This window comes from Eurosta solidaginis, chromosome 2 (genome assembly GCF_040869045.1).
Source record: "Eurosta solidaginis isolate ZX-2024a chromosome 2, ASM4086904v1, whole genome shotgun sequence".
In the NCBI taxonomy this organism is placed as follows: Eukaryota; Metazoa; Arthropoda; class Insecta; order Diptera; family Tephritidae; genus Eurosta; species Eurosta solidaginis.
Window position 1 is genome coordinate 265,697,174 of NC_090320.1, and position 24,506 is coordinate 265,721,679.

The following is a 24,506-nucleotide window of genomic DNA, read 5'->3' on the forward strand; positions in this document are numbered from 1 at the left end:
TAAGGGGCAAATTATGTATAACGCAACGACTCATTTGTTCTCAGGTGCAACAAAACTCCTATCATATAAGAGCAGCCATTCTCTCTTCAGTGAGTGACATTAAAACTGAGTGCCTTTATGAAATTTTTGGTTTTGCGACTCAAAGTATCACGGCCTCATACATAATCTGGCCCTAAAGCTAATATTCATAGCCGCGCAAATTCACTCATACTCATTTGCATACTTTTTATGTTTTTAACTGCTGTCTGTTGTCGGAATTGTCCATTCTACTTAGTGATTTTATTAAATAAACACACACATACAACCATATTTTTATATGATGACGGTTAAAGTTGATACAGGTGCTATGAAATTTGCGAGTTTCTGTGGAAAACATTTGCTACTTACATATGCTGTTTTTTTTTTTCATCCAAGATTTTTGTTTGTCGTTTTATTTGTTAATTTAGTTATTCTCCTCCTTCCTTTTTTTAATAAAATTATAAAATTTCGTAGTTGTCGCTGTCTTTTGTTGTTGAGCTCTGTGCTCAACGCCGCTAGCCATGTACATCATGAGGCAAATACAAATTGTCCAAAATTTGTTTGGTATTGAACTTTTGAACTCGCTCGACAGAAAACAACAACAAACACAACAACATGTTTGCAAATTTCGCGGATGTGAAAAAAAATATCTCTTTTGCAGTTGGTCGCTTTTAATAGTCGTTCGCTCAGAGACGGAATTGCCAAAAAACCCGTCTGAATATCCGTTTGTATAAAATTTGCATAAGACATGCTTTAATTATTAAGTCGTAAAATATGAATCACAACTGATACATAAAAAATATATTGCTACTGTAAAGTCAGTGCGAAATTATTAAAAACAAACTTGGTATTAACAGCAACGAGCGAGAAAATAGCAATGACAATTTTAAACAAATTGAGTCATTAATTTTTTTTTTTTAATAATTTAAGAAACAGCTTCTATGAATAAGTTTTATACATAAATCAAACTCGAAAATATTCTGCAAAAATTTGAAAAAGATTACACAATTTAGGACTTCCCAAATTATAAAATAAATTAAATTAAAAAATTGCTTCAAATAAATGTTCTCATACATCTAAAAGCAATTAGGGTAATCCCCGCTTAAGTCACACAATTTAGAACTTTTTAATTAGAGTATTCTGAATATTTTTTTAGTATGCAGTTGCGTAGTCCAATCCATTTTAGTCTAACAAAATGATAGTAATGGATATCTCGAACGGCCGAACGGAATTGGTTTGATGATTGAAAATTTTTTTTGCGAAGCAAGTTTTAGAATGTCTCCTATATAAAAAAAAAATCATATCTTGTGTGGTGGAAAACCTAAAACATCCTTTCGCATTTTCTTGTTTGGTTGGTTTAGTCCAAATTACAAAATTTATAGTTACTTTTTCTTAAGATATTGAAAATTAACAGTAAAAATATATTTGACAAATTTTGATAAAAATTGCCACTGCTATTTTTTTGTTCGCTCCTGTATGTATTTATAGGTCAACTGGAGTTAAAAAAGGTTTTCGTTTTTCAGTGCAGCTTTTGCTTTATTTATGTAACGCATATTGGTGGCCACATAAACATTACAGCACTACTTTTGTGACAGAGATAGGCACAGACTTCCTTATAATATAACTATCAGCATCGAAAGAGGTTTTGATAGAGCCATGTCTTGAGTAGAAATAGCGATATATTTAGGAAATTCGGAATGATGGCCTACCGAGACCTAGAATATATTGTAGTGGAATTGAGTGAAATCGAATGATAACCACGTCTACTATTTCGATATCGAAAAAGTTCTTCAATTCATTGCCAAAGAAAGCTTAGTGGTTAAAACTGATGTTTCACGAAAAATAGGAAATATTTTATACTTTTTTGGAAATGGGCACCACCCACACTGAAGAGCGGATTAGGGGGCTTAGAATATATACACGGAAGGTATGCCTGTCGTGAGAGGCGCCCAAAATACCAAATTGATTCAAGGAGTCGTGTAGCGCAACATTTTCAAAAGGTTGCCAGCGCAATATACAGCTTCTCCAATCCAATTGTCAACCTTACCTACCCGTGGCAAATACTTTACTTCCCGTGGCGAACAATGTCTCTTTAACAGTCGGGGCTCTAGCAACCACGAGTTCTTTATGGATCTAGGTGGTGGGAGGGCGATATGATCTGGAAGGTTCCATGTAGACATACCAAATCAGATGGTTGGGCTAGTACTTTAATGGTGCTTGTTACCGGAACGTACCGAATCTGCATCCGGCAAAAGACCATCAACATCGAAGGCCCTCGGGGAGTAGAAAAAATGTTTAGCAATTCGCAAACAGTTAATAAGAAGCCGTTGAAATCATTTGCAATTAGGCAGAAGTATGGTTATTATTCGCTTTTAACTTTCGTGACATTTCTCCTTGCAACACACAGCTGGCTATATAATATTCGCTCTAGCCGAAAATGTATACATGATTACTTGTTAAAATAATATTTCTATTGCATTTGTATATTTCACTGTGCATTCAAGTAATAAATACAATATATTCTTATAAAACGAAATATGCCGTTTTCTTTAACGCTTAGGCTTTTCCTACGACAACATACATGAATATTTATTTATTTGTTTTTTAACCATTAACTATCTCACATTTGTTTCATGACACTTATTAGTCGTTCGCTGTGACAGTCAAAATTTGCATTTTGATTGATGCTGTTTAATCAAATATACAGTTAGCAGCTGTTTTGCCATTTTGTATGGCAAATTATGAGTATGAAAATCCACATAAACTGTCACTTCTACTGCCAATTAATGTCAATCGTTGTAGTTGAGTATTTAGTACAAGCTGTTAAGCAAGTAAACAAATTTTAATAATTATCGTTAAATTTTTTTTGTTTTTTTTTTTTTTGTTTTTTGGCAAGCTCACTATTTTTTTTTCTTTTTTTTTTTTTTGATGCAATTTATTTGTATGCAAATTGGTATATTGAGACGAATGAGTTGGCTTTTTGGAGCTATAAAGTTTAAATAAGAACATTATTAAAAATCAAAAATTAAAGAGAAATCAATAAAAATAAACACTAAAGACTTAAGAAACGAACTTTTCAAAATAATATAACCAAGCAAAAACTAGAATGAGCGGTTGTAAGTTATGAGGAATATTTGATCTCCTGACAAATAAACCTTAGATTAAGGTAGATAAAATTCATCATACGCCTTATAACAACACCCTAATTTAGGCTTATTTCCGCTTCACGTAAGTCTTACACCTAAGGTAAATAAAACAAGTAAACATTGCTAAACATAAACGAGATACATGATAAATAGAACCTAACTGAAGTCGATACATTGTAATGTTTTTAAGAAAACTGGATTTTGATTGTTTTTTTTTTTTTCGAAGAATAGAAAACTTCGATAAAAATAAAATCTACTTTTTATTATTCCAAAAAATCATTTAACGAACATAAATCCTTCAGTTCTCGCTGTCTGAGGAGATATTTTTCCAATTTTTGGCACACTGCTTTTTTATATTTCCTACATTTCCCAACTACAAATTACATCTGGAAAATGAATTCAAAAGTCTAAAAAACTTGTACTTTACTTGTACCGTAACTTCAAAGTATAAACTGAAATTGAATTTTTGATGATAGATTTTAAATCTATACTTAAATAATGTTTTGAAATAGAGGATTATAAAGATTAATCAAAGTCGTTATACTCCACCTGATTATAGTAATTCCTTATATAAGATATATTTAATATGTGATATAACCTTTAAGCATAGCGTTATCTTTCAGATAAACCTTAGGCTTGATGACATACATAAGTACAGAAAAAATTGAGTTTTATAGGGAATACGCCATACAACTAATATTCCTTATTGAATTAAGGACTTATGTCATAAGCATTTTGACCATATGTAACAAGGCTTATGTTCAAGAGGTTCATATTTGTTTGCTGTGCTTTTATTTCATAAGGCTCAAATCAGTTCTTGTTGTAGTTCATTGCTGTCATACATCGACTGAATAAAAGTGTTAAACAAATTTTTAGGTATTCGCAATTTTTGAACTGCTCTTCAGGACTACTTTCTCGTGGATTGGACAATCCACTATGCGCGGTACGTTGAAACCCTATTTAAAACGACCGGCTTCTATCCTGGGAACGCATATACCCTCTTAATTTTTTTAGAATTGGTTTGCAAAGGCAAAAAATAATTCACCTACGTACATTCCTCTATTACGCCTTATTGGGAATAACTTTTAGGCAGGTAGGAAGCAAACGAGGTCCCAAAGAGGGTGGTCCCACATTTTGAAATATTTTTAAATTAAATGCTACAGAAAAGGAAACAAGCTATAGAACTTAACGGCGCTCCAATAACATTTTATACATACAATTACAAAATATTTTGATAGAATTTACATCATTGGTCTGCGCTGTAAAACTGGAAAAATAAGCGGCAAAAATAAGTTTGCTGATGAAAGTAGACAAAACTATTCTTCTAGAAAATAAAATATACTTTTGTTCCATCAAAAACATGCATTTCGGTAGCCATACTTTTGAAAAAGTAAAGAAAGCTATACTTGTTTAGGCGCGTTATGAAAAAATGATGGGAGTGAAATTTTTAGATTTAACACAAAATTGATAAGTTAAAAATATATGTGGCTATTCGCTGTGAACTGACAAGCAAATTGGCTTTGAGTAGGACTTTCACCACATCAGATCATGTGTCACATTTATAAATGTTGAATTTGATCGAATGGTGAAAAAGGCCAACATTTTCTAGTATTATTTAACTTCGGAAGTACATTCATAGGTATGTGTGGATGTTTTTATATATATTTATTTTCATTTCATGTCAGCTTGACATACATACTTATCTATGCGTGTTAATGGTTAAGAATGCATGCATATCTTTAAAATACTCTTTCGTTGAAAATTTTAAACATTTCGTTAAAATTCTTAAACAAAAGCTCTATTTTTGCTATGTTTGTCTGAATGTACATATGTCCATATATGCTGATGTTTGTATAAAAAAACATGTATATAAGCCTATATGCAGCTTATGGACTCAAAAACAACTCTCCTGACTTTACTAAAATTTGCAGGAAAAAGCACAGCAACCCGGCGAGCTTTCCTGTGAAATTTCTTTTAGGGAAGTGCACCAAAAACTGATCCATTTGAACAAATTCCATTCCCTGTTCGATTTGACTGAAAGTTGGTATATCCGTAGCACGTTGTCTAGATTAGCATTTACGATACTTTTTAGTTATGCAAAAGTAATATAACTTCTCATGTGCGTACATAAACATACACAGACATTTTTTTACCTACAAGCACTTATATTATACGCGCAGCCATGGACGCTGACGAAATCAATTAAAATAGCTCTGGAATTTCCACGCCATGGATATGCCGAGTTTGCTTTATTCAAATTTCTACCAAGTCCAACATTTCCCTGTGAAATCAGAAGAAAAGGGTGTTTTCACTTCGTTAGAAGGACCTGATGGAAAGCAAAAATTTAAAGATATACCTTTGATTGAACAAAGTGTTGTATTCCAACTGCTTTATAAGTATTTGAGCTATTTTCCATATTATTCCAGTAAAGCTTGCCATTAACCGCATATCTGAAATAAATTTTTTTTTTTTTTTGTCATTAGATATTTTGACTATGGAAAATCTTTATGTATATAATGTAATAATTGGAGAAAATCGAAAATCGCGCTGAGCATCCTCTAAATAAATCACAACATATGGAGTCACAAATGGCTCCTATATGATCGTGTTTCCAAGGCTCACCATAATTAAATAATGAGGGTTTCGGGAATGTTTAAGGGATGGGATTTTTTTTAATAGATAATTTGTATCTTGATTTTTTTTTTAATTTTTTAATAAAAGTGGTTGATGTACCTAAAAAAAAATTACATTTTTACATTGAGTACTCAAAACTTTTGCGTAACACGCTTTTAATGTTTTATGTACTATATTGCCAGTGTGAACGTGCGTTAGCTACAAAGGAAAGTTTATTTGTTATAAGCTCATGCAATAGTAGGGTTAAATATGCTATGCTAGCACGTTTTCAAATATAAAAAGCCAACGTGAGCACGTTGATATAATAATAATACTTTGAAGTTTATAAAATAAAAACTGTTCAAGTCTTATCGAGCGGCTGCTATGAAATACGTAACAAAAATTTACCCAAGCACATAAAAGGAAGGAGCGAGTTCATCACATCTTATATATTAACTGTGTTTTTTTCACGTCTATATACGTTTACGCTTAAACTTAGATGGACTGCTAAGCGACAAACTTTAAATACACCTCTGAAATTGCTACGCATTAGTACTACTAAATTTCAACACGCATTATACTCAGATGTAACTGAAATATGTGTCCATGTTTCACCCTCTGCACTAATTCCATGCATTCTATGCGCGTCCACTATCTATCACAACTGATTCAGCTATATGTTATACACAGAAATACAACAGAGGGTTGTGTCTCTGCTTTTCAGTACACCCGCTAGTTGTTTAACCACTGCCGCTAGATGGGTCTCGTAAGCATTATCTAAGCGAGGATAGGCGTGTTTTTTCACGCGCAAACGAAACGTATACGCGTTTAAATAAACACGGCTATTATTTCTAATTGCTGTTTGTGTGAAGTTCTTTTTCGCTCTTATTTGGAATCCAAATCTATGAATAAAGTTTTGGTTGTAAAGATGGAAATTCGTGCTAATAGCAAGCTTTGGTTATTATTGGTCGTCGTGCTTTTATTTAGCTATTTTTTATTAAAATAATTTGTTACAAATAAACGATTGTGAGCACACAAACAAATCTAATTATACTACGGCACTATTGTGAATATTGGTTAGAAGAAGTTGCTAACATTCGCCAGATGGCAGCGCAAGCGCGTGTAAGTGTTTATTGATAGATGATTGATTGATAGGCCAGCTGATTTCTGTTGATATTTGATATGAGACTTTTATATTTGTTGCACAAGATGCGAACGGGTCGGGCTAGTTAGCAAATAATCTGAAAAAACCAGCAATGCGTATCTAAAATAATTATTCTGAAAAATTTATTAACAGAAATGCTATGCATTTGTATAGTATATGTGCACGCATACTGACCCACATTTCCACACTAATTTTATACAAAACTGATGATTAACAAGCAAGAACGGGACTGTCTTCGGCTGTGCCGAAGACTTCATACCTTTCATGAATGGGGCTGAACAATAATCTTATCCCGTTCGTAATCTCCGAATAATCGGATGTATAAGATAAGAAATATATAGTGAACAGATCTACATACCTTAAAGATTTTTAAGATAAATATAAAATAAGCAAGTAAGGAAGGCTAAGTTCGGGTGTAACCGAACATTACATACTCAGTTGAGAGCTATGGAGACAAAATAAGGAAAATCACCATGTAGGAAAATGAACCTAGGGTAACCCTGGAATGTGGTTGTATGACATGTGTATCAAATGGAAGGTATTAAAGAGTATTTTAAGAGAGAGTAGGCCATAGTTCTATGGATGGACGCCATTTAGGGATATCGCCATAAAGGTGGACCAGGGGTGACTCTAGAATATGTTTGTACGATATGGGTATCAAATGAAAGCTGTTAATGAGTATTTTGAAAAGCAGTGATCCTTAGTTCCATAGGTGGACGCCGTTTCGAGATATCGCCATAAAGGTGGACCAGGGGTGTCTCTAGTTGTACGATATGGGAATCAAATGAAAGGTGTTACTGAGCATTTTAAGAGGGAGTGGGCATTAGGTCTATAGGTGCACGCCTTTTCGAAATGTCGCCATTGGGGTGGGCCAGGGGTGACTCTAGAATGTGTTTGTATGATATGGGTATCAAATGAAAGATGGTAATGAGTTTTTTAAAAGGGAGTAATCCTTAGTTCTATAGGTGGACGCCTTTTCGAGATATCGCCATAAAGGTGGACCAAGGGTGACTCTAGAATGTTTGTACGATATGGGTATCAAACGAAAGGTGCTACTGAGCATTTTAAGAGGAAGTGAGCATTAGGTCTATAGGTGGACGCCTTTTCGAGGTATCGTCATTAGGGTGGGCCAGGGGTGACTCTAGAATGTGTTTGTACGATATGGGTATCAAACGAAAGGTGTTACTGATCATTTTAAGAGGGAGTGGGCATTAGGTCTATAGGTGGACGCCTTTTCGAGATATCGCCATTAGGGTGGGCCAGGGGTGACTCTAGAATGTTTGTACGATATGGGTATCAAACGAAAGGTGTTACTGATCATTTTAATAGGGAGTGGGCATTAGGTCTATAGGTGGACTCCTTTTCGAGATATCGCCATTAGGGTGGGCCAGGGGTGACTCTAGAATGTTTTTGTACGATATGGGTATCAAATGAAAGGTGGTAATGAGTATTTTAAAAGGGAGTAATCCTTAGTTCTATAGGTGGACGCCTTTTCGAGATATCGCCATAAAGGTGGACCAAGGGTGACTCTAGAATGTTTGTACGATATATATATCAAACGAAAGGTGTTACTGAGCATTTTAAGAGGGAGTGGGCATTAGGTCTATAGGTGGACGCCTTTTCGAGATATCGCCATTAGGGTGGGCCAGGGTGACTCTAGAATGTTTGTACGATATGGGTATCAAACGAAAGGTGTTACTGAGCATTTTAAGAGGGAGTGGGCATTAGGTCTATAGGTGGACGCCTTTTCGAGATATCGCCATTAGGGTGGGCCAGGGTGACTCTCGAATGTGTTTGTACGATATGGGTATCAAATGAAAGGTGGTAATGAGTATTTTAAAAGGGAGTAATCCTTAGTTCTATAGGTGGACGCCTTTTCGAGATATCGCCATAAAGGTGGACCAAGGGTTACTGAGCATTTTAAGAGGGAGTGGGCATTAGGTCTATATGTGGACGCCTTTTCGAGATATCGCCATTAGGGTGGGCCAGGGGTGACTCTAGAATGTTTGTACGATATGGGTATCAAACGAAAGGTGTTACTGAGCATTTTAAGAGGGAGTGGGCGTTAGGTCTATAGGCGGACGCCTTTTCGAGATATCGCCATTAGGGTGGGCCAGGGGTGACTCTAGAATTTTTGTACGATATGGGTATCAAACGAAAGGTGTTACTGAGCATTTTAAGAGGGAGTGGACATTAGGTATATAGGTGGCCGCCTTTTCGAGATATCGCCATTAGGGTGGGCCAGGGGTGACTCTAGAATGTTTGTACGATATGGGTATCAAACGAAAGGTGTTACTGAGCATTTTAAGAGGGAGTGGGCATTAGGTCTATAGGTGGACGCCTTTTCGAGATATCGCCATTAGGGTGGGCCAGGGTGATTCTAGAATGTGTTTGTACGATATGGATATCAAACTAAAAGTATTAATGAGGGTTTTAACAGCGAGTGGCCCTTAGATGTATATGTGAAGGCGTTCTCGCGATATCGACCAAAATGTGGACCAGGTGATCCAGAAAATCATCTGTCGGGTACTGCTAATTTATTTATATATGCAATACCACTAACAGTATTCCTGCCAAGATTCCAAGGGCTGTTGATTTCGCCTTGTAGAACTTTTTCATTTTCTTCTACTTAATATGGTAGGTGTCACACCCATTTTACAAAGTTTTTTCCAAAGTTATATTTTGCGTCAATAAACCAATCCAGTTACCATGTTTCATCCCTTTTTTCGTAGTTGGTATAGAATTATGGCATTTTTTTCATTTTTCGTAATTTTCGATATCGATAAAGTGGGCGTGGTTATGGTCGGATTTCGGCCATTTTTTATACCAAGATAAAGTGAGCTCAGGTAAGTACGTGGGCTAAGTTTAGTAAAGATATATCGATTTTTGCTCAAGTTATTGTGTTAACGGCCGAGCGGAAGGACAGACGGTGGACTGTGTATAAAAACTGGGCGTGGCTTCCACCGATTTCGCCCATTTTCACAGAGAACAGTTATCGTCACAGAATCTATGCTCCTACCAAATTTGAGAAGGATTGGTATATTTTTGTTCGACTTATGGCATTAAAAGTATTCTAGACAAACTAAATGAAAATGGGCGGAGCCACGCCCATTTTGAAATTTTCTTTTATTTTTGGATTTTGTTGCATCATATCATTACTGGAGTTGAATTTTGACTTAATTTACTTATATACAGTAAAGATATTAACTTTTTTGTTAAAATTTGAATTTAAAAAAAAATTTTTTTAAAAAGTGGGCGTGTTCTTCATCCAATTTTGCTAATTTTTATTTAGCACATATGTAGTAATAGTAGTAACGTTCCTGCCAAATTTCATCATGATATCTTCAACGACTGCCAAATTACAGCTTGCAAAACTTTTAAATTACCTTCTTGTAAAAGTGGGCGGTGCCACGCCCATTGTCCAAAATCTTACTAGTTTTCTATTCTGCGTCATAACGTCAACCCATCTACCAAGTTTCAGCGCTTTAACCGCCTTTGGAAATGAATTATCGCATTTTTTCGGTTTTTCGAAATTTTCGATATCGAAAAAGTGGGCGTGGTTATAGTCCGATATCGTTCATTTTAAATAGCGATCTGAGATGAGTGCTTAGGAACCTACATACCAAATTTCATCAAGATACCTCAAAATTTACTCAAGTTATCGTGTTAACGGACGGACGGACGGACGGACGGACGGACGGACGGACGGACGGACGGACGGACGGACGGACATGGCTCAATCAAATTTTTTTTCGATCCTGATTATTTTGATATATGGAAGTCTATATCTATCTCGATTCCTTTATATATGTACAACCAACCGTTATCCAATCAAACTTAATATACTCTGTGAGCTCTGCTCAACTGAGTATAAAAATAAGACAGTTTAGCACAACATAAAAAGCAAGCGAGAAACTCAAGAAGAAACAATCCAGAAAGTCACCACAAGCAGCCATACAAAGCAGTTAAAGTTTTGATATGACATAAGACAGAACAAATTTTATTTAAGTAAACCACGCACGTTGCATATAACAATGCCTGCACTTACGCTTCAATAAGTCTGAGCCATACCTAAATAAGTATGTATGTGTTTATGTATGTGAATACAATTAAAAATTCAAGTAGCAAATAATCAGTTGGTTCTCATTTACACTAACACAATGGTAGTGCACTGGTATATATAAAACAGAAAAATCTGAAAATTATCAATGAAATTTATATAGCATGCAACAAACTACTGCAGAGCTACTGTCACAATTTGATGAAAAAGTAATAATAATACATTGCAACAATAAAGTTTGCACTCTACGTTATGACATGCTGCAGGCGATTTACAAAAGACAAAAGCTGCTACAACTGCAGAGTAATAACAATTGCAAATGCAACTTTGTGAATATATTGCACGCATGCAAGCGAATTGTGGTAGTAACTGATCCGTAATATAGCTCATCAACATAATGTGCAATGGGAGCTTTATAAAAATGCAATAAAAGCAAACAAAAAACAATAACGGCAACCATATAAGGTAAAAGAAAAGTCATTAAAAAGAGGTAAGGTTAGAGCAGTGTAAGATTAGATGGAAGCTTTCATACCATTCATGGTTCCTAGATTGTTTTCATAGCAGTCGCTGAATTTGGGGATATTGCGCTCATAGGAGGACTATGCTTCATATTCAGAGAATAATAGAAATAAAAATAAAAATTCTCTAAAAAGAAAAGTACGTCCTGTGCAGTGATTGGGAATTCCTGCCAATGTAGTTAAGGAAGCAAGATATTCAGGAGAGATTAATCCATAGTAGCTGTCAAAGCAAAGTTTAAAGATGAATTCAAAGTAATTGAGCCAGTGCTACTGGACATGAAACAAGCATTCGTCTGAGCTTAGTAGGCCGAAGTACCTGAACGCTTATAAAAGGTTGTAAATATTTGAGAATTCTTGAGATATTTAATAAAATGTAACATAAAAAATCTCTTAAAGTTGATAACATAGAGCGTAACACACGAAGAGTTCAGGATTCGCGAGCCCTGACGTCTGAAAAAAAAGTATATGTGACAGTATTCTCTTCTTTCATTATCCAGCAGTAACTTTGCAAACTATGTGACTGCCTTTATAAATAATGGTCATCAGCTGGTGATAGTAAAAATTCAAATTATCTTACACACGAAGAGGTGGATCCACGATTCCATTCCAAAAATACTGTCGCCGACCAACAAGCAAAATTACAAAATTTTTGGTGATAGGGATAGGTAACCCTTTCCCCTGCTAAAAGCAACTTGCAAGAGTCTGGGAAAGGGCTCGAATCAGCATTGAATTTTATTTGCAAGGCTTTTTGCAGAAGATGTTTCAGTAGTTGTGGGCATATCTTTTTGCTCGTTACTGCAATACATGCACTTTAAGATCTCCAGTAAGTGGAGCTGCTTAGAATATACTTGAGTCAAGATGTGCTTGTTTCGGCGGAAGTCAGACAAATATTCATAGCTGGCAAAGATTGAGCATGTTCGTAATACTTCCCGAAACCGGCGTGGATTTTTTCCAAGCAATAAGGCAGTGGACCAGGGCCAATAAAATAGTTCTCTATTTGAGGGGTTGACCTCTACTTAATCCAGTTCTACACCTGATATTATTATTTCAGGTAATATCTCTACGTAATGCCAAAACTTTCGAGTGCCTGAACGGTCTATGTACTTAAGATCTAAAAATTACACGCATACCTCTTTCGAATGCGATTACTTCACTCAACAACGAAAAAGGGTAAGAGAAAAGATATCTGGCGCCCTATCCCCATACAAAATTATGCATGTGATGAACTGCATTAGTGTTAACTGTGAAAGGGTTAATAGGTTCAAGAGACACATAACTCGCATGAAACAAGAAGATCTTTGTCTAGCCCATTAGCGTTATAAAAGTCGCGCAGAGCGGTACCATATGCAGAGGAATACTAAATACTCTTCAAGGATGAATGGAGTCCTACACTTGGAGAATATTGTAGCTATAGCACCCAGCGCTGACTCTTGGCATTCCTGTTAGTGCAAACAACATAATGCAACATAACTAAAAATAACATAACATAAAATTACATAATTTAATATTCCGTAACATAACATAATAAAGCTTAACACAACATAACATAGCATAACACAACATAACATAGCATAACACAGCATAACATAACATGACATAATAAAAGATAAAATAATATAACATAACGTAACAAAAGGGAGCATTTCGTGACATAACAAAATTAAACATAACATATCAGAACATATCATAAAATCACATTACGCGAAAAAACACAAAATAGCATAGCACGAAATTACACAATTATCGCTATAGCAACAATAACAACACAAGTGAAATCAATTTCCCATAACATAAAAGAACGCAACGTAACATAACATATTGCAACAGGATAAAAATATATGTATACATAATTAAATACAAAGCTTAAAATGAAGCTTAAATAAGCAATACTCATGATAAAAGCAGTTGCGTGTGCGGTATAATATAAGAAATAAGGTTAACTACAAAAATACATAAATTTACAAATTACATACGCATACATATACATATATACAGATATCTACCTTATTTGTACGCATTGATTTGTATTATTGGCTGCATGCCGTTACATTTGGCCATCTGTGTTCAGCGCATGCGCAAACTGACTCGTGCCACAAATGTATATGCGAATGAAGGCAAACGACAACTCCAAGCTCATTAAATATTATTATTAGTGCATAACAGAACGCACACAAGCGCCTGCTGCTGCTGCTGCAGTTGAAATCGCATAAATAAATGCAGACGTTTATAGGGAGTTGAATTAAAAACAAAAAAATTACATATAAATACTAACAAAATCTGCTGCAAAAACGAAAAAACATTAAAAATAGCGGTGCAATAGTTGCTATTGCAGTTGTACGACAGTTCCGCTCAGCATCAACAGCTACGTTGTTCGATCGCCTGCTTGGCGTCATGTTTCGCAAAAACGTGCCACAATGATGCGTGATCGAACTGACAATTGGCAGAGAAGATGCTGTGATATTTCAAATTATTATTCTTTATGCGTAGTGTTGTTATGTTTGGCGCTGTTTTTTTTTTTTTTTTTCATATCGTTGCCCGCTAGCCAGAAGCACGAATGTGCAATTTTTCCGATTTTGTGTTCGAGGCCTCTTTGGATTACCCTTCAGATTCTCTAGGTTCTACGTAAAGCTAGAGCTTCCTACGTACATGGAAACCCCAATAATTTGCAATGCCATTTTCACGAATGTACAATTCAATCACACAAAGTTGAGCCAGAAAAATTAATTTGTCATATTGTATGACACATTCGTTATTATAGCTAAACAATTTTTGGAAAAAAAATAAGAACAGCACATATTCGTATGTTCGAATGTTCGGATATACGTGCCTGGTATTCATCAAAAAAAACTATACTGATGAGGAATTTTTAATAGCTGAATATCCAAAAAAAAAAAGTTGTTTAATTGAAGGCAAACCAGTTTATTCGAAGCCGTTGCCTCTTCCCGAATCAAAATAAAATACTTGGAAAAATTGTGTGAAAAACTGGTTATACCCAAATAATATCATTTTTTTATAAAAATCTTGAGGGCAGCGCTTTTCCCGAACCCAGCATTTCAGAAGATTCTGATTCTGATGAGAATAAGAAATAGTTCTATGTTGGCAATAATATCTTAAATAAAAACACATTAGTGTATATGAAATTGAATTGAATGTGTAACTTTTTTCATTGACATACATAAGTTTGATAAGTCCCATCCGCGAATGTTTTATCAAGTACTGTGATGCTCCGCATCCCAATCCGCCAACGGAATAGGCCAAGCAGGTCTTGGATTGACCCTAACGCAATTTAAAAATCAATCGGTAGTGATTTTTACGTCTTTTGAGGTTAAGGCCATACCATGAGCAGTCGGGCAAATTCTTTTATTCCTATTCGGATTCAGCCCATCAAAATGCATAGAAAGCATGAGCAGATTTACCTGATCCAACTACTTTTAATTTTTTTGTATAGATGTGTTAACAAAAAATAGATCAGCTTTTTAAATTTTTGTTGTGCCAGAAAAATGAGTATATATGCTAAATCTCGGAGAATATAAGGCATGCGAGCAGAACAATTATCTCTGTTAAAAGAGCATAGTGTGAGTATAATATATAAGTAAATTTTTACACTAGAAACTAATTCTTCTAATTTTGAAAGAGCAATAAACTTTGAAACTCAATTTCCCAACATTTTCATTTTGGCACATTCATGCTTCTGGCAAGCGGGCGACGATATGTATGTATGTACGGTAAAATAAATTTAGGACGTAAGTAAAAAAAAGAAACACAATGAATATAATCGACAATATATAGATGAAGGAGCTGCAAAAGATGCTCTACGGCAGTTGAAAATGAATGCAATTTAGTAACTCGCTGGTTGCTAAGGAAACGTCCTTCCTCAATACTTAATATATTTATGACTTACTCTAAGGACCAGATTGGGCATGACGCCGTCATACTTTGCGTTTTAGTCACTCACATTCACAGTCCGTAAACAAAACAGCTTTCAAATTTTACTTTTGATTGAAATACGAATAATATTACCATATTTGGCTCAAAACATACCAAAGTGGCAACTGCTTTTCTGATATATATTTTAACGAATTTTGGGAAATTCCGCTTATCTGCAACCTTCTACTAACGTTCGAATCACTAACTGTTGAATAAATAAATCCACTATTCAATAATGCAAAATGGTCTTTGTTAAAGTACTTCAAAATAACACCTCTACTTCCCAACAGATAGCGTGCTTAAATCAAACTCCTTGCCATGCCTCAGCTGGCGGTCTTTTATACTCTCTGACTTCCTAGTTCGCATACTTCTAGTCGTTTCTAGAATTTACTACCAGCTATAAAATTACTAGCTATAACTACAGATAGATTCAATTTTATAGCTTCTCATATGCGCTTGTATATGTGAGTGATACTTGCACAAATGATTGCCTACTTTTGTGAGCATCCCAGATAAGATATATTCATGTGTTTGCGCGTTCCTCTCCGCTCCGTGTACGTACATATATGTGGACATAATGATTGGTTTGTTTATGTAGATATAAGTGACTGCTTATTATCGGCTTAGAGATGATAGTATCCCTTAGTGTTGCTACTATTCGTCACAATATTTTTAACTAACGACAATTTTTTTAATTCTCCTTAATACCGGTCGGAAGTAACGATCTATGACGCATTCACATTCATTTTCTTTTCAATTATTTCATTTGCCACGTAATTACAGTCAATCTAAGACAAAATAACAAAGAAAAAAAAATACAAAAAAAAAAAACACATGAAACAATTGTAATTGATAATTACCACAAATGGAAAAGCCAATTTTTTGTCGAAGCTAACTAGCATTCGAAAAATTCGTGACTACTTTTCAACCTTCATGATGACTTTCTCAAAACAATTAGTACATAATTATAAAAATTGAAGCAATAAATGAAATAAACCCTAAATCAATAAAACCAAATAGTGAAAAGGTTAGTGCTAATACTGATATACAATAACAAACAGAAAAATAGCAGTGGGCATTTTTAACAAATTTCTCAAATTAAACAAAATTCCCAAAAAAGTATTTGGAGTTCTCTGATTTTTTCTGAATATGCAGTTTTGTCCCAATCAATTTTAGCCTAACAAAATATAATTTATAGGTCTCTCAAAATTTGCAATAATTAATTTTTTTTTTTCCTTTCATTTTTTCTAGGTGGATACTCAACGATATTAGCTTCGGCTGCGAAAGTTAGACCAAGCCTTTTAAGTTGTACCACGGGGAGCAGATAGCATCGGAGGCATGGTGGTGGCTGTGGGTGGTATCCGAAAACGGTAAGAGTTGATTAGATAGATGGCGTTGCATTGCAACCGGGTGTCATGACCCTTACAATGGAAAATGTGTTAGGCCTTCAACCCCACCAAGGTGATGGTGTATCCACTCACAGCATCGACTGGGACGAAGGTAAGAGGGCATTGGACATGTGCTTGGATGCACCGTGAGGTTAGGAAAACAATAGCTAGTATTCACGTAAGCAAAAGCGAAATGTGATGTCTTTTCAATTAAATTTAATTAACAACAACACTTATACCACGTGAATTAAATATAAATAAACCAACATACGAACGAAAGACTTAAGCATCAAACTCGATAAGCACAAATGAAGGGGAAAATCACAAATAAATGTTCACAGCTGAGAACTTTAATAGTATTTTTATTTTTTATTTTTTTGTATTTCGAATAATAATAACAGACCAATGTTTAAACATTTTCAATAGTCACTTCGTGAATTTTCAATTAATTCGTTGAGAAACTTAAATGAGCGACTTGGGTTAATTGCAAGGGCAAATATTTATACACACATTTCACAATTTGAGTGTATGTTTGCTTGTAGACATTTTATTTATAGTGAAAATAGCAACAAAATGGCAAATTGTTAAAAAAAAAATTACAAAAACGCTAGGGACAACTTAAGTGATTGTTTAGAGAGTAAAGAGTTGATTGAATTGATTTTATAAATTTTTTTTATTAAATTTTTTGCAGTGAGAAACAAATTTGAAAGCAAAATAGCTAGAAATATAAACAAATCAACGAGCAAATAGTCAGGTGGGCGATTGTCTGCTGTTTATGTCTAATCACCTGAGTAACTGTTCAACTATTTTATTAAATTTATTTTTTTATGGGAGTTTGTGTTCAAATGCTAAGAAGGCTTTGGTTACTTCTAAAGGAAATCATAGGCAGTTGCTGCGCCAAAACGTGGTGAACAAACAAAAAAAAGTTAATTGCTGACAAACTTTAGTAGACTTTGTAATTGTAGTAGCGTCATTGTAGCAAAGCAAAAACAATTTTGCCAGCAAATTCGAAGTAATTTAATATTTGAAAAACAAAAGGCGAATAACTTGTACAACTTAAGCCGCTGCAATGAGTGAAGTCAAAGAGCAAAATAGCAACAAATTAGTTTGGACAGCACAAATTTTAAATTGACCCTTCTCTTGTTCGTTTGAAGTTTTGGTTTTTAGCACAGTGTGGCGTTACTTACATATATGCGTGGGTATAAACAAAAACCCACTAAATTTAGTGAATGTGCATAATTTTTTTACACAGTTTTGGAAAATTAAATTTTGATTTATGGAATTTTTTTTATAAATAACTTTCTTTTTTCTATTTGAATAAACTGTTGCCTTTTTTGTAAAGCGATAGAAAAGCAATCAAAACTAATGGATGGACAGCAATAATCAGTAAGTACTGACCACTTCTTCCATTCTTCCAAACGCCGGTTGCTCTAATTCGCTGGGCTGCAATATAAGTTGTTTCCCTCGGTATCAAATCCAATGGTGGTACTAAATCCAACCGTAGTATTGAGTGCCTCCATCGGAGTGGAGATAAGAGCATCGCTAATACAATGCTCAGAATCCTATGGACTTGTTTTTAAGCTGTTTTGATCCGTGACCTTTGTAAAACCCAGTCAGCAGAGCGCACCATTCAGTAGAATAAGGCATTAAATTGCTTTGTATATCTAATGTGCTCCTTTGGGAGAAAAACTCCACGAGATATCAGTTGCTCTTTTGCAGGAGAACAACGCAGTTGTTGATTTCTTTACTCGATCCGCTATATTTTCACTAAAAACTAGTTGCCTATCAAGAAAGAATCTCAGATACGTAACATCGTCGCCGAAAACCAGACTTGCGCTCCCACTCTTTGGCCAAGTTCCGGCTTTTCGGGTAGACCCAGAGTTACATACTGTCCCCTTGAATGGAGTGCGTTTGAGAGAACTTTCCCTGCTGAATAACTCAAATATCGTCCGCGTAGGCAATCACTTTATGAGTCATAGTATCTGGTTGACGGTAAACACCCAAAGTAGCACGGAGAACACCTCCTTGCGGGCTACTTCTATTTACCGTAATTATACCTAAATCCCCGTTATCCCTTCCGCGAGTAAATAGGTTTGATATACACATTAGGGCCGGAAAATTTATATGGAACATTATTACGACTTGAGCATACAATTATTCTGCTCGAAATAAAGGACAAAAAAGTTTCTTAGGAATATCTACCGAAGTATGCTATGAAAATAAGTTTATAGTATAGTTTACGTTGTCGCAAATTACTCCCGAGTATGGGCTTTTCGATTATATTTGAGAAGAAATCGTAAGCTCTATATCAACTTTTGTCGTCAGGGCATCGTTTAAATTCAATGTCAAGAATCAAGAAACAAGGATCTCGCGAGCAGGCGAGTTTTCGGTTTCTCAAGTCTTCGAATTCTCGCTTGTGTTCGAGAAAACCTCGTAAGCTTTACAATAAGACTGTCAATGTAGCGCTTTAATTGAATTAGAGAGGGCTTGAATTCTCAATGTTTCGAGTCTCGAAATTCTGCTCGCGAATAAATCGGAAGCTCAATTCTTAATTACCACATAGTCTTTAATCCCAAGCTTTAAGCTCGCCTTTCTAAATAGTAGAAGGAAACAATTTATATCAAGAATTTAAGCTCAAATTGGAACACAAGGTGTAACAATGTGAATATGATTGTTACGATAACTTCTTTTCTAAAAGATTTTATTTAATAAGAATAAAAAAAAGTTTGTTTATTGTTAAGGCCTTGAACTTGAATTTGTAACCATCATCTTGCAAATTAGCTTGCCGACAAGCAAATAATAAAAATTTATTTTGGTTTAAACCTACAAGGGCCTATACACTCGAAGTCCTAAAATAACTCCGTTTTTATATTTACTCATTATTTAACATTTTGTCCACTCTTTCACTTTCACGTCCTTTTACTTTATTTATGTTAGTAGGTTTCTCATTAATTTTCCTATTAATAGTTTTGATTTTGCAAAAGCAGGAAAATAAAAATTAAACAACAAACTCGCAAAGCATCTTTACTCGCAGCTACTTATCGCCAACTTTGTCATCGATTTTGTGTCAAACAAGCGCAACCGTAAAATAGCCTGTCATATTTAAACGTAAAATTGCCACTTAAAACTTTCAACATAATGATCGCTTATCGCGATAAATAAACTTTGCGAAAGCACAGAGAGAAGTGCAACAGTTTTGAGACAGTGGCTACAGTTACTAAACGAGCGTTACAATATTTTACCGCTACAAGAGTGAGTGGCACAACGACGAAAATAGGAAACATACGCCAGTAGAGATATTACATGCAGACATGTAGCTGTATGTTGTTGTAGCTTTGAAAATTTTGGTAACTTAGCTTTTCAGCAGTGTAAAGAGTGTTCAACAAAAAGGATGGTCACACAAAAGGATTAAGGTAAGGCTGAGCTGGCCGGTCAATGAAGACCTGAAAACTGAGTTTGTCGATAGTGTTACCAGAATTTGTTTGACGACCGAACGTAAAAACCCCAATCAGGTGCCAGGACTTATGTTAAAGAAATGTTAAACTTGGATACAGTTGTTTCAAAGTCAACGTTATTTCAGTTTTTCAGTTCCTCCGTTTTATCGTCTATACTTGGGAAATATATAAAAGCAAGAAGTGCATATATTTTCTGAGAGGAATTTATGCAGAAATCTCAAAGTTTCTGGCATTTGCGGTTTAGTTGTCAAGAAAATGGAGTTTTTCAGTGGTGAACTCAAAAATATTACTTCTTAACTTTCTTTACGGAACTTGGAAAATGTTGCCTCATAATAAACTGTTAGAGATGATCGATTTCAATTTCGCATTCCAATCAAAAAGTTAGCATAACGAATGCATCGCGTTGTTTTCTGCATTACGTCCAGCTGTGTCATTGTTAGACTTCGTTTCGACAGGTGACGGCTTCAAAAGAGCTGCCATGTTATATATTTTATGTTTTGTTATTTAATACTATGTTTGTTATGCTATGTTATGTTATGTTTTGTTATGTAATGGTAAATTATGTTATAATAGATTTTGTTATGTTTTATTGTGTTCTTTTATGTTATGTTATGTTATGTTATGTTACACTATGCATATTATGTGATGTTATGTTTTGTGATGGTATGCCAAGGTGGGTTGAGTTAAGTTATGTTATTTTATGATATATCATTTTATGTTATGTTATGCCTTGTACATTGTTATGTTAGGTGATATCATGTTAAGCTGTGTTATGTTATGTTATAGTATGTTATACTAAATTTTGTTATGTTAGGTAATGTTATGTCATGATATGCTATGCTTTGCAACATTATGTCATGTTATGTTATTGGATATTGTTGTTGTTGTTGTTGTGGCGATTAGGACAATCCCCGAAGGCCTTTGGGAGTGTTATCGATGTTGATGGTCCTTTGTCGGACGCAGATCCGGTACTTTCCGGTACGTTACGGTACCAAGCCCGACCATCTTGGATTTGTTATGACCACATGTGACCTTTAAGGCCATACCGCCCCCACAACCCCTAGATCGATGAGGAGTCCGTGGTCGCCAGAGCCTTGGTTGTTAATGAAACAGGATTCGCCACTGATAGGTGAAGTTGACTATTGGGTGTGGAGAAGCTATATATTGCGCTAGCAACCGGGAAGGGTTGCGCTGCACAAGCCCTTGAATCTAATTGGTATTTTCGTCGCCTCTTACGACAGGCATACCTACCGCCGGTATATTCTAACCCCCTAACCCACTTTGGTTGGTTATGCCATGTTATGGTATGTTATGTTATGTGATGTTTTGTTATGTTATGGTAAGTTATGTTATAATACATTTTGTTATGTTATTTTGTGTTGTTTTGTGTTAAGTTATATTGTGTTGTATTATGTTATATTATGTTACGCTATGCAATGTTATGAATTGTTATGTTATGTTATGTTTTGTATGTATTGTTATGTTATGTAATGCCACGTTAAGTTGTTTTATGTTGTGGTATGATATGTTATGTTATGATACGTTTTGTTATGTCAGGTAATGTTATGTAATGATATGGTATGCTTTGCAACATTATTTCATGTTATGTTATGTTATTGTATGTCTTATTGTATTTTAATATCTTATTATGTCTATCATTTTATGTTATGCATGCCTTATTACGTTACGTTACGTCACATTAATTTGTGTTAGGTATGGTTTAATTTGACGAAAGTGAAGCAAAAATATAAGGCCCTCTTCTCTAACATTATTATTAGTACAAGTATTCGTATTGTGCTCTTACTCATATCGATTTGTCGAGAATTATTTGCATGTAGCATTGAGCTTGTTTGTTATCTTCATGGCCATTTTTGTCTATTTTCTTTTTTTTTTTTCATTTTCTCTTCTGTTTGCTTTTAATTGTATTTACATTCACTCAACAAAAAAAAAAAAAAACAAAACAACACGGCTATCAGAAAATATTTCCTGCTTTTATTTGTCAATTCCCCTTGCATATGTTCTAAGCGTATACCACAGCACTCCCTCTCACTAAAAGCGTTTGTCCCACAACAGAAATGCAAAGTTATGACCAAATATAAAATTTTATGGTCAATTTGAATTCATTTACTTTTTTTGTAGTTTTCTTAAATCTTTTGAACATTACTACTTTCCACTGTGCAAATAGCACAACCGATTTTCAGCTTCTCTTTGCTGGGGACAATTTTTTGCAGCTTCATAAGGTTTGCATGTACCATTGCAGTTGAATTTAGATTTTCTTGAGCAGGCTAAACGGTTTCGTTACATGTTGGCGGTAAATCAGTATTGGTTCCTTATGTAGTGCATAATTTAAAACAAAGAATATAAATAGTAATAGCGGTAGGATTTAAATATTGTAATATTTATTTTAAATTTCTATGCCTAAAATGTGTCTATCTTCGTAGTTATTATCAGATTTTGATCTAACATTATCAGCATTTTTATTAACACATAAAACCTTAAAAAATGCTTCGTAAAAAATTAAAAAAAGGTTTACAAAATCGTGATGACAAACCCCTTAAACTAAACTTTAGAAAATCTCTGCACACTAATTTGTTAGATTTTTGTTTTTTAAACAAAATTAGTTATGGCAATAGAAAAACAGTTCGTTTTGATATTACAATCATTAATCATTTGCAAGCAAAGTCCACATACTACGCTTATAGAATTATCTCAAACACAGCGGGAACACCGTTGTATATTTGTTCCGTACGCTTAACACATTTACGTTATATATACTTATGTAGATATATACCCACTCAACTTAACATGAAACATTTGATGAACCGCTCTTGACACAAACTGTTCAAGCTAAAGCAATGAAAATGGCTTCCCAAAGTGACTGACCAAAATGGCTTAAATGGCCAATTGGGCTTATAAGGTTGGAAGCTTATTAGATCAAACCATTTTGGCATAGCCAACAATGGCAGCTATTCCCCAGTAGGGTAGTAAAGTGAAATAAGAATAATGATGACTATGAAGTTTTGTAATGAGAAATGATTTTGTTGTGTAGGAAATGAATAGCAATTACTTCGTGAGCTGAAGGGACTAGCGATTTGTCGAGCATAAGCAAAAAATAATACACTAACACATTTTTTAGTACGACAGTTAGAGTTTTATAAACCAATTATTCAAGTAACTGAAAAAGTTGGGGAATTCTCTATATGTCACCCGATCTATTAAAAGGTGGCTTATGACTCAAAAAAAAAAACTACTACTACTAAGAAACTGAAGAAATGCATTGTTTATTTTTAACAGCTGTTTCTCGCAATTTTGTTTTTTAGTCATAAGCCACCTTTTCATAGACCGGGTCACATATATTGTCTCTTCTCTGATAGGTTCATAAATTATAAATGTTTGCTTACTATAGTTTTGAAATGTTGTTTAACATTACAACTGAAGTACTTAACATGTCATTATGTGTTATGTTATGCTTTAATATGTTATGCCATTGAAAGATAAGTTGTGCCGATGTCTATTAAAGTTTGTAAATGTTTTATAAAATTACAAGTAAAGTACTTAACCCTCCGATTAGCGTTGAATAAATTCAACACATCTTAGCATTGTCGTCTGGCCAGACGAAATTTTCCACTTTGAACAAATATTTGAATTTGTATTTAATTTTGAAGAAAACTCGTCGCACACTGTGATAAGTTCGAATTTTTATTGATAAATTTTGAAATTAATTCGATCTATGAGGTGTTATAGGCTTAAAAATATGTTTGTCTAGCCAGACGAAAACGCTAAAAAGTGACATAATCAACTTTGGTAAAAAAAAAAACAGATAAAATAAGAAGAAAAAGATATCGATTTCGGAATTTTTATAAAGACCGCCTCTAAACTTAAAAAGTCACTAAAGCTTTTCATGATCGGGTGGATAGCAGTAAAGTTATTCACGAAAATAAAGCCTTCTCGTCTGGCCAGACGCCCCAATCTATAAGAGGGTTAACATGACATTCTGTGTTATATAATGTTATGTTATGTTATGTTATGTAGATACTAGTTCATTATGTTTTGGTAAGTTATGCTATGTTATTCATTGCTGCTAAGTTTGCCAAATTATTAAATTCAATTTATAAACGATATGTTGTGTAACATATATGTATGTCATATTTTGTTTTGTTATATCATCTCGAATATTATTATACGCTAAACTAAGCTATATTATGCCATGTTTTGT

General features: G+C 34.5%; 1 protein-coding gene across 1 annotated transcript in view; it reads right to left on the bottom strand.

Annotated features, from left to right (window-relative positions):
- Positions 1-2,471: 2,471 nt before the first annotated feature.
- The window catches only part of LOC137240891 (uncharacterized), a 156,478-nt gene continuing 134,443 nt past the window's right edge, over positions 2,472-24,506 (bottom strand). Inside the window, exons 3-4 of the mRNA XM_067767828.1 lie at positions 5,521-5,614; positions 2,472-5,445 (exon numbers count right to left, since the gene is read on the bottom strand). Of these exons, the coding sequence (XP_067623929.1) occupies positions 5,418-5,445; positions 5,521-5,614 (122 nt within the window). The 3' untranslated portion in view covers positions 2,472-5,417. The remainder of the gene's footprint in view (positions 5,446-5,520; positions 5,615-24,506) is intronic.